At 41.3% G+C, this 16,269-nt stretch overlaps 1 protein-coding gene across 2 annotated transcripts; it reads right to left on the reverse strand.

Moving 5' to 3' along the window:
• Nucleotides 1-9,388: 9,388 nt before the first annotated feature.
• On the reverse strand, nt 9,389-16,025 carry ZNF596 (zinc finger protein 596). Of its 2 annotated transcripts, XM_011968608.1 has the most exons (6): nt 15,831-16,025; nt 15,406-15,489; nt 12,991-13,117; nt 12,140-12,223; nt 11,232-11,314; nt 9,389-10,770 (listed from the first exon to the last, which is right to left on the reverse strand). In XM_011968608.1, the coding sequence occupies exons 2-6, from the start codon at nt 15,415-15,417 to the stop codon at nt 9,562-9,564; spliced, it is 1,515 nt and encodes a 504-aa protein (XP_011823998.1). In that variant the 5' UTR covers nt 15,418-15,489; nt 15,831-16,025; the 3' UTR covers nt 9,389-9,561. The 2 variants fall into 2 exon arrangements, with proteins under 2 accessions (XP_011823998.1, XP_011823997.1); XM_011968607.1 differs by lacking the exon at nt 15,831-16,025 and having other exon boundaries at nt 15,406-15,691.
• Between the last annotated feature and the right edge of the window lie 244 nt (nt 16,026-16,269).

Below are 16,269 nucleotides of genomic sequence, written 5' to 3' on the forward strand. Positions count from 1 at the left end.
ATCCTCACATCTCAGCCTCCTGAGTACTTGGGACTACAGGCGCATGCCACCACATTCAGCTAACTTTGTTTTCTGTTGTAGAGCCATGGTCGCACTATGTTGCCCAGGCTGGCCTTGAACTCCTGGGCTGAAGAGATCATCCCACCTCAACCTCCCAAAGTCCTTGGATTTCAGGTATGAGCCACTGTGCTGATCCTAACCATGGTTAAAATCTGACAAAAGTTCCCAATTGACAAGAAAATTTGGTTATATTTATTATATGTAGCATTTTATAACAACCAGAATCATGTCTTACAGCTTCACATCAGGTCCCTGAGATCTTTATAAGTTGTATATAAAATTAGAATACTTACATTTATAATATATTTATATGAATATAACTTTAGAAGATATTTAACAAAAGTATGACTGATGACAGATTTTCATGAATTTATATAATTTTTGGAACATTTATGTCAATAACATGCCTATAAGTGTAACTGAAAGATCTTCCATCACTTAGCACTTGACAATGTCTCCCATATATTTTATCAAATAAGTCTAACCATTTAATCTCTATAAAGTAAGAAGCAATATTTTTAAGGGTTTCCAGGGGTCAACCTTCAAAATCCCAAAGTTAGTTTTAGGCCAAAAAGAATTAATGTAGGTTTTTAATCTTGAAGAAACCTGCCAAAGATGTCAGAAGACTCGAAACACTCAATCAAGCAGAATCAGGGGTCATCGTTAAATAATAGCAATACATAAAGTTACTTGGATGTAAAAACATGAACCCTTTTATAGCTCTGTTTTCCTAAGTAATCTAAAACCTAATTAAGAGAAGACAAGAGTTGCCTTGAAAACATGTACAGTCTTTTTGTCTTTTAGGCTAGTTATTAGAAAGGTAAAAAAAAAATTTCCTGTAGTGCGATTGCTTTTGTTTATAAGAAGCCCATTTAGATTATTTGGAAGTGAAAAGGTTACTTGAATTTCATCAGACAGGTGGAGAGTGTCCGGGACTGTGAGTGTACTCTGTATTATAGAGAAACGTAACCGAAAAACTGGTACCTTGGACAGGGAAATCCATGGCTCTTAGTAACCACATGAAAAGTTACCTGACTATACATATGGAATAATTTTGATATATCAAGAAAAACGGGCCAACTTTGGTGGCTCACGCCTGTAATCCCAGCACTTTGGGAGGCTGAGGTGGGATGGTCTCTTTACCCAGGAGTTTGAGATCAGGCTGGAACATAGTGAGACCCCATCTCTATGAAACTAAAAATAAAAACTTAGCCAAGCGTGGCTGGTGTTGTGGGAGGAACCAGGTGAGAGGTAATTGAATAATGGAGGTAAGTCTTTCCCGTGCTGTTCTCGTGATAGTGAATAAGTCTCATGAGATCTGATATTATAAGAAAGAGCTTCTCTGCACAAGCTCTGTCTTTGCCTGATGCCATCCTCCTAAGATGTGACTTGCTTCTCCTTGCCTTTTGCCATGATTGTGAGGCCTCCTCAGCAATGTGAAACTGTAAGTCCATTAAACCTTTGTTTTTTTTAAAAAATTGCCCATCCTCAGGTATGTCTTTATCAGCAGCATGAAAATTAGACTAATATTATAAATTGTTACCAGTAGAGTTGGGTGCTGCTGAAAAACTAGCCGAAAATGTGGAAGCGACTTTGGAACTGGGTAACAGGCAGAGGTTCTAACACTTTGGAGGGCTTAGATGAAGACAAGAAAATATGAGAAAGTTCAGATCTTCCTAGAGACTTGTTGAATGGCTTTAACCAAAATGCGGATAATGATATGGACAATGAAATCCAGGCTGAGGTGGTCTCAGATGGAGATGAGGAACTTGTTAGGAACTGGAGCAAAGGTGACCCTTGTTATGTTTTAGCAAAGAGACCACCAGTATTTTGCCCCTGCCCTAGAGATATGTGGAACTTTGAACTTGAGAGAGATGATTTAGGGTATCTGGCAGAAGAAATTTCTAAGCAGAAAAATGTTCAAGATGTGACTTGGGTGGTGTTAAAGGCATTCAGTTTTATAAGGGAAGCAGAGCATAAAAGTTCAGAATGTTTGCAGCCTAACAATGTCATAGAAAAGAAAATCCCATTTTCTGAGGGGAAATTCAACCCAGCTGCAGAAATTTGCGTAAGTAATGAGGAGCCAAATGTTAATCCCCAAGACAATGGGGAAAATATCTCCAGGCCTTGTCAAAGATTTTCACAGCATCCCCGCCTATCACAGGCCTGGAGGCCAAGGAGCAAAAGTGGTTTCATGGGCCAGGCACAGGGTCCCTGTATTATGTGCAGCCTAGGGACTTTGTGCCCTGCATCCCAGCCACTCCAGCCATGGCTGAAAGGGGTCAATGTAGAGTTTGGGCTGTGGCTTCAAAGAGTGCAAGCCCCAAGCCTTGGCAACTTCCACATAGTGTTGAGCCCACGAGTACATGGAAGTCAGGAACTGGGGTTTGGGAACCTCTGCCTAGATTTCAAACAATGTATGGAAATGCCTGGGTGCCCAGGCAGAAGTTTGCTGCAGGGGTGAGGCTCTCATGGAGAACCTCTGCTAGGGCAATGTGGAAGGGAAATGTAGGGTTGGAGCTCCCACACAGAGTCCCTACTGGGGCACCACCTAGTGGAGCTGTGAGAAGACGCCCACCATCCTGCAGACCCCAGAATGGTAGATCCACCAACAGTTTGCACTGTGCATCTGGAAAAGCTGCAGACACTCAATGCCAGTCCATGAAAGCAGCTGGGAGGGCAGCTATATCCTGAAAAGCCACAGTGGCAGAGCTGCCCAAGACCATGGGGGCCCATCTCTTCCATCAGCATGACCTGGATATGAGACATGGAGTCAGAGGAGATCATTTTGGAGCTTAAGATTTGATTGCCTCGCTGGATTTTGGACTTGCTTGGGTCCTGTAGCCCCTTTGTTTTGGCCAGTGTTTTGGGCCATGTATTGTTACTAACCTGTGAATTGCCTGATTATATTTATTTTTATTTTTTTGTTTTCTCTCAGATTTTTGATATAATTAAATTTTATTCTAAATTTTCTAAAGAATGTTTTCATGTTTTCCAATTTTATACTTAGCACTTGCATACCATGTTTGTTCATGGATATCACAAAAGGCAAGGATTTAATTACATTTATTTCCGTTCGTGATTAGTGATATGCAGGGCCATCTCTAACCCCAAAATTTAGGCTCAGCACAGGAGGTCAGGTGGGTTCTTGGCTTTAAGCAGGAAAGAATTTAAGAATGAGCCACCACAGCGGAGTGAAAGCAAATTTATTAAAAAGTGAAGGAATACAAGTGCGGCTGCTCCACAGGCAGAGCAGGGCTACCCCACAGGCTGCTAGATGGGTATTTTATAGCTATTTCTTGATTGTATGCTAAATAAGGGGTGGATTATTCATGAGTTTTCTAGGAAAGGGGCAGGGAACGCCTGGAATAAGGTGTTTCCCCCACAGACCATTTAGAATAAATTCCAGACATTGCCATGGCACTTGTGAACTGTGATGACACTGGTGGGGGTGTTTTCTAGCATGCTAATGCATTATAATTCGCATAGAATGAGCAGTGAAGGTTGCTGTTCTAACCACCTTTCTTCTAGCTGATTTAGGCTGGTTTCTTTACTGTATCCTCTTATCGAGGTAGAAGGTGGGGCTGGGACACTGGACCAGGTTGAGGAGCAGCTAAAAAGGGACTGGAGCAGAAGTGGCTTTCCAATCAGACATGCCCACCAATGTGCCATGTCAATTTACCATTACCAAGGCAACACCCAGGGGTTACCACACCTTTCCATGGGTATGACCTAATGACCGGAAAGTCACTATCCCTTCCCTAGAGTTTTCTGCATAAACAGCCCCTTAATCTGCATGCAATTAAAAGTGGATATAAAGTTGACTGCAAAACTGCCCTGAGCTGCTACTGTCTGCCTATGGAGTAGCCCTGCTCTGCAGGAGCAGTCACAGAGCTGTAACCCTGCTGGAGCTATAACACTGCCTCTTCAATAAAGTTGTTTTCTTTGACCTCTAGTTTGCCCTTGAATTATTTCCTGGGCAAAGCCAAGCACCCTCTGGGCTAAGCCCCACTGTGGGGCTCACCTTGCATCAGCTTGGCACCCAACATGGCATGAAGAAAAAAGACAGTGTCATGGGAGATGGCAATTGGTAATTGAGGAGTGGCAATCTGCCAGTCAGCAGCCAGCAGCAGTCTGTGAATCAGTGATTGGCCAGCAGCAGTCTGCAATGCAGCAGTTGACAATAGGCTAGCAGCAGTCAGTGATCAGGGGGATGCTGGTCAGCGGGACAGTGATCAGCAGGATGGCAGTTGGTGGGATGAGGAGTGGAAAGGCGTCGAAGCCTAGCTGTAACATCTGAGCTGAACACAAACCAAAGGTTCTTTTCAGAACCATCATTTTCCCTGGCAGGCAGTGGAGCCATTCAGATGGGCAAACAGCCATAGTGACACTGCCTCATGTGGGGCCTACCACTCCCACCAGCAGCCTGGTGGGTTACTGACACAGTGCAGGCCCCACCCACTGCAGCAGCTGAGCCCACTGGCAGGGCAGCCATAGTGTCACCACCTTATGTGACACCCACCTCTCTGACTGGCAGACAGAGAGTTACTGGGTTACTGGACCCCCTGTGCAGGTCCCGCCCATTGTGGCAGTTAAGTCCACCCCAGCTGAGGTATCCTGGGGAGAGCTTTACCTGGGTCCCATGGGGAAAATCCGTCAGCACCACATCTGTCCTGCTGGACAGGTAAGTGTCCCTTCTGCCCCCACCCCCATAGTATCAGGAGAACTAGGAAATAAAATAAAAGCCTTTGGCTAGACCACGTCCTTGTCACCCCTTCCCTGAGTGCTTTCTCTTCAGACTCCATTGTATTGTTCCATTAGTTATTTTATTTTCAGTCCTAAAATGTGTGCAGTCTTGCGTTTGGTTTTAACTTTGTTAATTGTTTGGGGGCAATTAAGGCAGGGTACTTGGTTGTGAGAGGTCCCCACTGTTTTCACTCTGGGATGCTAGAGTCATGTTGTTTGGTGACCCCAATTTGGTCTTGGATTGACTGTTGGCCACTCTCTGGGTGCCCCAGGGTTTTCAGCATTTGGTGAAGGGAAACTTTTTGGTTGAAACTTGGCTCTTCTGAGTTTTCAGCACTGGTATTTTGGCCACCCTCCAGATGCTCTGGGTTATTTGTGTTGATATTCCCTCTAGGATTCTGAGGGATATATGAGTTATAGCCCTCTCCCTAGGGGAGTATTGGTCTTGCCCTTTTCTGCCCTATAAGTTAGAAGTATTTTAATAGCAAGTTGCTAACCTCTTCCTGTGTGCTGTCTTCCAACTAGCTTGCTCAAGCCACTCTTGGTCAAAGGAATTGGGAGTTATCAGGCCCCTGGCATAATGGAGAACCACCTACAATGGTAGAAAATTGGCCATGTGAGTACTTTTTTCAGTGTCTCTGCTACTGGATAGGTTCTCCAGCAGGTTAGGGCCTCTGAGGTCTCCCCTTGGGCAACACTGTTTACCTCTTCCGTTTCTCCCTTCCACAGTCCCTCCCTTCCATTTGTTTAGCCCACCTCTCTACCAACCGTTGCTCTCTGTGGCATTTAGGTTCAAAATCCAACTGCCCATTTGAAGCTCATAATCCACTTAAGGATTAAAGCTCATAAGCCCTAAGGAACTTGACTCAAACCCTTAGAAACCTTAGCCACCATCACAGGTCAGGCATGAAAGGGAATTCAAGTCCTTAGACTCTGGCAAATGTAATTCTCTATAAGAGACTAGCGTTGAATTATTTACTAGCTGAACAAGGAGTCTGTGAAGTTATTAGTAAAACCTGCTGCACATATATTAACAAATCTGGACAAGTTGAGATTAACATTCAAAAGATCTGTGAGCAAGTTACCTGGTTACATAACCAGGGCACTGACTCCCAACTATATCTGGTCAACTATCAAAAGTACCTTCCGAGTCTCACCTGGTTTTTACGTCTCCTAGGACCTTTGATAGCTATCCCGTTACTATTCTTTGTCACTTCCTTGTTTAAACTCTTAGTAAAGTTTGCGTCTTCTGGATTACAAAACTTCCAGGTAAAGACAATGCTGGCAGAAGAATTCCAACCCATCCTGTCTACTGACCCAGATAATGAAAAAGTGTCCTGCCTCTGGGTCCCTTAGTTGAGTTACCCAGGTATTTTTACTCCTCCAGTGCTAGGCAGGGCCTATGCCCATAAGCTCAGCAGGCAACAGTGACAGAATACAGACCTCTGCCCTTCTACAGCACCCTTAAGATTAAGGAGGAATATGTAATCTCTGAGGAGAGGATGAGGTAGGAGGTGGAACTTCACTCCAGAGGCAGGGCTCAGACACTGGACCAGATTGAGGATTAGCTAAAACAAAGCCAGAGCAAAAGCAACTTTCCAGACATACCCACCAGTGTACCATATCTATTTACCACGGCCATGGCAACACCTGGGGGTTACCTCCCTTTCCATGGCAATGACCTGATGACTCAAAACTTACTACCCCTTACCTAAAAAGTTCTGCATGAATCACTAATCTGATATCAAAGGAAATCTGGCTGTGCATGTGTGTGCTCTTACTATGGGTATCTGATACCTTGGCATCAACACAGAAACCCAGGACTGGGAGCAGGGACACATGTGGCACAGGGGGAAAATATACTGACTTCTGTCACAGCCCAAAAGAGCAGGGCCTTATGGTGGCATGTGGTAAATGGGGCAGGTGACACCAACGGATTTAATGTGATTTTAAGCTGTGAACTGTGGAGAACTTTTTCCTATAGAAATAGTCATTATTGTGAAAATTCTGATTTAAATATTTCACCCATAAAAATAGTTGAACCATTACTTGGCTTAAAATATTTGAGTTAAACATTTTTGTTCCCATCATGACTTTGTGGCTTTCATTGGACCAACCCACCATTAACAGTAACAAAACTTAAATGAAATACATGAAACAGCTGCTTTAAGGCATGAGGGTAGCCTGTTCACACAGGATTTTCTGAGGTAGAATTCATGAGAAAGGGGAGAGTCAATGATGTATCACACTGGTTTTTCTTAAGCACTTGAAAATTAGCATGAAGGGAACATAAAGCCCCAGAAGAAAGACAGCCTACCTAGGTAGAAAAAAAATAAGCAGAAATTTTTGTTTTGTGCAAAATAGTGGGGCTTCTGCTTCTGGGTAGGATGCAGTGAATAAAGATGAAACAAATATAGGAAAAAAAAAAAAAAAAAAAAACGGATTCATTTAAATTGTAAGCTTTAAAGGCCAGAGAGGAAGACATAAGATTCCAAAAGTAAAAGAGCCTTTGTTAGGAGAAGTGAGAATATTAAATATTTACACACAGAACAGAAAGGTTCTTAAAGAAAAAAAAGCCCATGGCAACAAAAATCTCTATGTTACGACACTTGTACCTGATTCTGGGAGATATTCATGCAAATTTAACCACAATTATCCAGCACTGCCAATTTTTATTTAAATAGATTCATTTGTAATTAGTTCTATTTTTGCAATGTTAAATTTTGTAATATATTGCCTATAGTTATCAATACTATATTATATACTTTAAAATTTGCTACAGGTTGTTATGTAAGTGGTTTTATCATAAAGAAAACAATGAAAAACGAGGGAAGCAACCTTTGGAGAGGATGAATGTGGCAAAGATGGTGGTGATGGCTTCATGGGCTTATCCTTATCTCTAAACTTATTAAGTTGTATACATTAAATAACAGCTTTTGTCAATTCACTTTGATAAAGTGGTTTAAAAACAAAAAGGCAAATTTATGCACCATAAGACTGTACTTTTAAAGTGAGTCTTTCATAATCCATGTTTGATTTAATCATTACCATGTACATATATACCATTAATATAGTTAGGACATATAATTTTGTGTTCTACGTATATTAGTTCCATTGAATGTCACTGTCTTTTTGTTTTGAGCCAGAGTTGCACTTTTTTGCCCAGGCTGGAGTGCAGTAGCATGATCTTGGCTCACTGTAACCTCCGCCTCCTGGGTTCAAGTGATTCTCCTGCCTCAGCCTCCTGAATAGCTAGGACTACAGGCATACACCATCATGCCCAACTAATTTTGTATTTTTAGTAGACATGGGGTTTCACCATGTTGGCCAGGCTGGTGTCGAACTCCTGACCTCAAGTGATCCATCCATATCAGCCTCCCAAAGTGCTGGGATTACAGGTGTGACCCACCATGCCCGTCCCCATTTTCTAACTGACCCAAATCTATGTGTTTAAAACTGAATTAAAAACATAGAGTTTGGGCTGGGCACGGTGGCTCATGCCTGTAATCCCAGCACTTTGGGAGGCCGAGGCAGGCAGATCACAAGGTCAGGAGATTCAGACCATTCTGGCTAATACAGTGAAACCCCATCTCTACTAAAAATACAAAAAATTAGCCGGGTGTGGTGGCGGGTGCCTGTAGTCCCAGCTACTTGGGAGGCTGAGGCAGAAGAATGGCGTGAACCCAGGAGGTGGAGCTTGCAGTGAGCCGAGATCATGCCACTGCACTCCAGCCTGGGCGACAGAGCGAGACTGTTTAAAAAACAAACGAACAACAACAAAAAAAAATTGGAGTTTAATCAACCTATTATTCAGCAACGACATTTAATGCTTGCATTTTTGACAGTACTAATTTAATCTTATTACTTCTTACACAATTCTGCATTCAATATTCCCAGGTTATTTCAGAATTGTACATTTCATCCCACATATTTTAAGTAGAAAGTCTGCTCAAAACCATAATTTTTTTTCTCAAGCATGTGCTTGATGGCTTTATGTCTTGTCCCCCAGCTATACATCTCAATGGCTTTTTAGAGTTTTCTTCCCTGTCTTTTTTGACAGGAAAGCTGCCTGAAGGTTCTTCTACTATCATGTCAAGATTGTTTTCTCAGTGGAAAAATGCTGGTATTGACTAAGGCATGAGTAATTTACTGAGGACTGCCCTCCATTCATGTCACTGAGCGTTCTACACCATGTGAATTCTGATCTATTATAGAAGTGCTGCTGTATTAAGAAAAGGATTTCTCACTGAATAATTTCTCTACTATGAATTTCTGGAATTGTGCAAGAGGCCTCATCCACCTAATAAAAATATTTTCACAAATTTCCTGTTTTTATCAGTTATCTGATAATGAATTTTCTTGCAGACACCAAAACTGGTGCTTAGCTGAATGACAGTGCACAGCAATTACAGACATATGGTTGCTCGCCTGTCGATTTTACTCATTTGTTTAAAAGATGGCATTTTCACATTGACGACAGGTACAGAATTTTTGTGATGTGATTTCTCCTGTTTGTTTAACAGTTAGAGCTTTGGATGAAGACTCCTCCACATTCCTTTGATCTATAGTTTCATTCTCTCATAGTTTGTGCCATACAGCTTAAATATATATGGATTCTCCCTACTTTGGATTCATTTAGGTTGAGCAAAGTGGTGATTACAAATAAAGGCTTTTCCACACTGATTACAGACATAATGTTCCTGTAGTATGTCAGTCCTTGGGTGTATTTAGTGTTAACGCTATGGTTGATGACTCTTACATATTCATTACTTTTTTAGTGTGAGTTCTCTCATGTTGTCTAAGGTTAAAAAATTTACTAAAGGCTTTTCCACATAGAGGACATACATATGGTTTCTCTCCAGTGTGAACTCTTTTATGAAGTCTAAAGTTATAACTTCTATTGAAGGCTTTACCACATATATTGCATTCATATGGTTTCTCTCCCGTGTGAGTTCTCTCATGTCGTCTAAGGACAGAAGAGTGATTGAAGGCCTTTCCACATAGGTGGCATTCATATGGTTTTTCTCCAGTGTGAGTTCTCTCATGTCGTCTAAGGTCAGAAGATTCAGTGAAGGCTTTCCCACATACATGACACTCATATGGTTTCTCCCCAGTGTGAATTCTCTCATGTCGTTTAAGCACAGAAGATTCAGTGAAGGCTTTCCCACATAGATGACACCCATGTGGTTTCTCTCCATTGTGACTTCGCTCATGTTGTCTAAGGTGAGAACAATGAGAGAAGGCTTTTCCACATAGATGACATTCATATGGTTTCTCTCCATTGTGAGTTCTTTCATGTTGTCTAAGGTAAGAACATTTACTGAAAGCCTTCCCACATAGATGGCATCCATATGGTTTATCTCCTAAGTGAGTTCGCTCATGTTTTCTAAGGTCAGAGCAATGAGTGAAGGCTTTCCCACATAGATGGCATACCTGTGCTTTCTCTCTAGTGTGAATCATCTCATGTCGTCTAAGGTTAGAACTTTTACTGAAGGCTTTCCCACATAGATGACATCCATATGGCTTCTCTCCAGTGTGAGTTCTCTCATGTTTTCGAAGATCAGAGCAATGAGTAAAGGCTTTCCCACATAGATGACATCCGTGTGGTTTCTCTCCAGTGTGAATCATCTCATGTCGCCTAAGATTAGAATTTTTGCTGAAGGTTTTCCCACACACATGACATTCCAATGTTATCACTCTAGTGTGAGTCACATTGTGTGGTCTAAGGGCAGAGTTTTGGATAAAGGCATAATCAAATAGATGACCTTCATCTGATTTACATCTGGTGTGAATTTCCTTGTGTTGATTAAAGGATAACCAGTCACTGAAGGTTTTTCCAAACTTTTTGCTTACAAAGTGTTTCTTTCTCATGTAAGTAATCACATTTTGAGTCAATGCTGTATGTTCAGTGACATCTTCTCCTAAATCATTACATAGAAAAGGATCCTCTTGAGTATGAGATCTCTGGTTTTTGGAAAGAAATGAAAGACTATTAAAGGTTTATCCACACTCATTCATTCATTACTTCATTCATTTCTCTACATACTAATTCTAGAGTAATCATTCAGTAGTAGATTCCAGTTACAATTGTTCCTGTATCAGTTATATAAACATGGTGCATTATCTAACTGCATGTAGAGAGTTTTTCTGTTGTAGCATCCCAACTGAAGAGCTTTCTGACTAGTATCAAGACTTTATCCTGTTTGAAAGTTTCAGCACATAGTAAAATTTATACAATTGTCCTGTTATAAGGCCTCATGTTATGGTTTTGATTTGAAGTTAATGTCTTCACTACATCCAAACTAACTAAAACTCTTCTGGGAGGGCTTTAAGTACAGTCAGGTACCTGTACCAAATTCCAAAGTTGTTCAGTGTCCAGGTTTCTATATGGAAGAACAGGGTTCGCATCCATAAAGCTTACCTACCATTGTGCTGATGGTGGATGTGCCCTTCTGATAGGTATGTTGAATGAATGGTATCTCTTGATGTTTAATGTCACCTTCTCTACCTGAAATAAATTTTTAAAAAAAAGATGCTATACAGGCATTAGGGGAATAAAAATGTTAAATAGCTACAATGCCTATTTGAGTGTGTTTCAAATACACACAGACAGGGAAGGCATGTTAAATTAATGATACTTTAAGAAGAAGAGTATTATAGGAAATTGACTACTGACATTTTCAGCATATAAAAAAATAAAGAAGGCAAGTTAAGGAAGTAAAGGAAAGAAAAATTTTCAAAGAAGAGGACCATTATAAAGGGCTACTATGTAATAGTTTAACTCAAATAAGTACACAAATATCCCCTTTACAAAAGCCAAAGACAATGACAGAGATATACTTGAATAAAAATTGACACCTACAAAGTATAATGTCAATATCTGAGAAATGTTTCCCTCAGGCTTTTGCCTACATTTCAGAAACACTGCAAATTTAAGAAACCTTCCAGCTGGGCGTGGTAGCTCATGCCTGTAATCCCAGCACTCTGGGAGGCCGAGGTGGATGGATTTCCTGAGGTCAGGAGTTTGAGACCAGCCTGGCCAACATGTTGAAACCCTGTCTCTACTAAAAATAGAAAACAATTAGCTGGGCATGGTGGTGTACACCTGTAGTACTAGCTACTCAGGAGGCTGAGGCAGGAGAATCACTTGAATCTGGGAGGCAGAGGTTGCAGTGAGCCGAGATCGTGCCACTGCACTCCAGTCTGGGTGACAGAACAAGATTCTGTCTAAAAAAAAGGAAAAAAGAAATCTTCCTTTGGCAACTGTTGGGGCCTACTCACTCACTGGCCATGTTTCTCCTCCTCCTATTGAGCACTGCTTCTTAGAGCTCACCTTGCAGTAAGCTCATTCCTTGTGTTGAAAGTTTCTCTACATGCTGCAAATGAGAAAGCACAACTGATTTGCAGAGCTGTTTGCCTGTTTTTGGGAAAAAGATACATGGATTTTGAGTTCTGTGCTGACAAATGTACAAGGTTATCAGGTACAGGGTAGGCTACTGGGAAGGATAAGTTAGCCACTGAAGGTCAGCCTGGGAAGATTACCTTGAAGACAACACTGACAGTCCTTTATGAGCAAAAGGAAAACTCTTGAACTTGTTCCCAGACATAAAAGACCAATAATTGCTGATGGTCATGCCTCACTTCAAATACTGATTGCAGAATCCTCAGTATTTTCACTTATTGCAGTGAAAATCCTCAGTATTTTCACTCAGTATTTTCCCTGTATTTTCTCACAGTGAGAAATTACAAGTTGTCATAGTGTTTGACATTATATTAAAAAATAATGCAATAAATACTAGCTCCACCAGAACAATCTAGGTTCTGTGCAGAACAGTCCCTATGATAGAACAATTACTTTAAAGAAATCAATACATTTATTTATGCATTCAAAAGCAGTGAATTTTCATAACTTTTCTGAGTTTGGGAGATTGAAGAGCAAGAAGGATGTGAAATTGTGGTCAAAAAGATGACATTCTAGAGAGAGGACAAATCAATATAAGTGAAAAGGAAATAAATGGCTGTCAGGTAATTGTGAGAGTTATGAAAGGATCAAGGCAGAGGTTGAAGTGACAGATGAGAAAGCTGTTCTAGAAACATGTAGAATGAATGAATGAATCAGTGAAAAACAGGTGAGTGAATGAATACATATATACATACATACATAATAAATATAAAGAGACTCACCAATAGAGACCAGATGACTGATGTTCTCCAACATCACATCTTGAAACAGCTTTCTCTGGGATGTGTCCAGCAGGGCCCACTCTTCCCGAGTGAAGTCTACAACTATATCCTCGAAGGTCATGGAATCCTAAAACATTATGGACATTCTACTGCAAACAGGGCTATCTCTGCCAATGTTCAGTGGAGCAAGATAAAGTGACTGTCCTAAGGAAGTGTGGGTGGTATGAAAGAAAACTCAAACAGTGTTTGGGGTTCCTGTCACATCCCTTTAAATCTGAACTGGGAATCTGGCTTTCAGATACACTAAAGACATAAAACCTCACATAGAGAAATATCACATGATATAACCTGAAGATTTCCCAATAGACTTCTAAGTATAACTTCCAGATACTAATTATGAAATCTTGACTTGTAAATTTAGAACTAAAATCCTCCTCTCCACCACCTTCAAGAAAATCCATAAGCCAGGCACGGTGGCTCACGCCTGTAATCCCAGCACTTTGGGAGGTGGAGGCGGGCGGATCACGAGGTCAGGAGATCGAGACCATCCTGGCTAACATGGTGAAACCCCGTCTCTACTAAAAATACAAAAAAATCAGCTGGGTGAGGTGGTGGGCGCCTGTAGTCCCAGCTACTCAGGAGGCTGAGCCAGGAGAATGGCGTGAACCCATGCTGCCTTCTGCCTGGGGCTCCGTGACGCGTGACAGAGCGGGACTCCATCTCAAAAAAAAAAAAAAAAAGAAAAAAAAAGAAAATCCGTAGACTCACTACAAGGGAGGCAGTATCCACAATTTGTCACATTTTAATCAATACTTTAATTAGATATTCCACTACAGCACCTCAGTGTCCTCATGAATAAAGACCTGTTATGAGTTCAAAAAGATCCAGTGAGATAATATGTAAAGTGGTTCCTATCTATCATTTTTTAGATACAAGCCACAAATACATTATTCATGAAATGACTGAGAACACTCAGTTGAGTGAACAACTTTCATACAGAACTTGGTAGCAGCAGATGCAGCCTCTTATCTCTACACAACTCAGGTATTCACTGTTAATGGATAAGGATGAATGGCTCAGCAGCACAAGCCAGGGGCTCTAAGACTTCAGTACTGAAAGATGGTCTCATCCTGCCACTTCCCATGGTCTGAGGACTTCCTTTCTCAGTTTTATCTGGGACCTCCAAACACCAGGTGACATCGTTTGGCTCTGCAACCCCACCCAAATCTCATCTTGAATTGTAATCCCCACATGTTGGGGGAGGGGCCTGGTGGGAGGTGATTGAATAATGGGGGTGAACTTCCCCTTGCTGTTCTCATGCTAGTAAGATCTCAGAAGTTCTGCTGATTTAACAGTGTGTGGCATTTTCTGATTTGGTATCTCTCTCCTGCTGCCTTATGAAGAAGGTGCTTGCTTCCCCTTCCGCCATGATTGTAAGTTTCTGGAGGCCTCCCAGTCATGCTTCCTGTTAAGCCTGCAGAACTGTCAGTCAGTTAAACTTCTTTTCTTCATGAATTACCCACTCTCGGGTAGTTCTTTATAGTGGTGTGAAAACCGACTATTATGCACTAGGTACGATTCTCTTTTGTTTCTTCATGTTGTCTCTAGATTTAGGGATTTAAAAAAATCCTTTGATTATCCTGGTCTCTCCACTTCAAAAATTTCCTTAGAGTTTTAAATTTACTCTGTTTCCTATACTCCATCACTTAATGCACAACCAAAATTAAAGAAACAACACTTCAGTTGCTTCCAGTTATCAAGTTTGATCAGAGGTTCATTTGGGGACAAGGGTAATAAGAATTTTAATTTTGTTTTCTAAGTTTTCAAAAGCACACATTTATTCTCTCAAGACATTAAGATTTTGAGAAAGGAAAAATAAATGAATAATTCCTCATTGTCTCCTCTGTCCTAATCCTATCTGCTTTCCCTTCATGTTAAACAGCCCTCCCCTAACACCTGAAACACTAGACTAACTGAGCTTGCCTGGGAAAACATCTGCCTTTGTAAGGGCTATAATCTTCTGCTCTCACTTATTTTCACTGCCTATCCGCATATACTCCCAAGCCCACTCCTGCCAATAACATGGGTAATGAGTGAATTTATTTCCCCAACAAGGCCATGAGAGGCTGGTAATGAATGAATGATTTCCCCGAGACTGGATGAGAGGAACAAAATCCTCTCACGTCTTTTCTGAGAATACGCAGCCTTAGTAGAGGCTGGAATGAGTGTACTGTTGAAAGGAGATTACTTCTTGATGACTCTTTGAGCCAATGTAACCATTCCAAGCCCTGGGAAATCTTAATTGGAGCTTGGATCCTTGAATGCACTTAGAACATCTATGTTAAAAGGATGAATCTGCCCTTAGGCTGGTAGCAGGGGTACAAATTTCAGTAGAAAGACGAATTTCCCACTCACCAGTGATGGCATTGTACTAGCTCAGCCACCAAATGTATTCCTCTGGGTTTTCACTCACACCATCCAAGCACTAAGAAGACAATTCTGAGAAAAACAAAAAACAAAACAAAATAAAACAAAAAAACCATGACACTCCAGTTTTGCTTCTAACATCTGTCCCAAAGCCATTAGCCCCAGTCCAACCAACAAGCACATGCAGTGGGTGGGGGATGGGTTGGGTTGGTGGTTCTCCTCTTCCAGGGTCAGAAGAAGAGAATGACTGTTGTTGCTAATAAATATATAAATATTTTGATTTTAGACCCAGAAATGTGAAAATCATGGAGTTTCATATGCTACCTAGCCCATGGAATTCTGAAATGTTCAATTCCCTCTATGATTCCAAATTCTAAGAATCCCTGAATCATGCAGATGTGGTCTCCACCTACAGATAAATCCTGGAATTTCTCAGATTTAATTATTCTTGGTTTGTGTGCTTGCAGGCTTTCTCCGTGCATCTCAGCCCTCACGAGCCTCCCTCCATTCCTTCTCCCTTCCGCTGGTCCTCTGTATACACTTCTACTGAATGGTTCTGTCTCTTCCTCGTGAGGCTTCTAGAACTACCACTCCCTGAAGTCTGACCTTTAGATAAATTCAGCATGAATTTATCTACCAAGCAGCTTCAAATTTCGTTTTATGATGGTGGATACCTTAAAAGACACACTTTACAAGTGACATACCTTATAAGAAATGCTAAAGGGAGCTCCTCAAGTTGAAATGAAAGGACACTAACAACATGAATATATGAACATGTATGTGACATTGTTATTTATAAGAAATAGTTTGGTTTTCATCCCCAGTTCCTGGCACACAGCCCCCCAAACGCTT

The sequence above is a fragment of the Mandrillus leucophaeus genome, unplaced genomic scaffold (assembly GCF_000951045.1).
Source record: "Mandrillus leucophaeus isolate KB7577 unplaced genomic scaffold, Mleu.le_1.0 Scaffold85, whole genome shotgun sequence".
NCBI classification, from domain to species: domain Eukaryota; kingdom Metazoa; phylum Chordata; class Mammalia; order Primates; family Cercopithecidae; genus Mandrillus; species Mandrillus leucophaeus.

Bases quoted from the DNA above. Each gene is read 5' to 3' on its own strand.
- ZNF596 (XM_011968608.1), bottom strand. The intron at 12,224-12,990 runs GTGAGTCTCTTT...TCCCAAAAACAG, and splicing joins CAGTCATCTGGTCTCTATTG to GCAAACAGCTCTGCAAATCA. The intron at 11,315-12,139 runs GTGAGCTCTAAG...AATTTATTTCAG, and splicing joins AGGAATGAGCTTACTGCAAG to GTAGAGAAGGTGACATTAAA.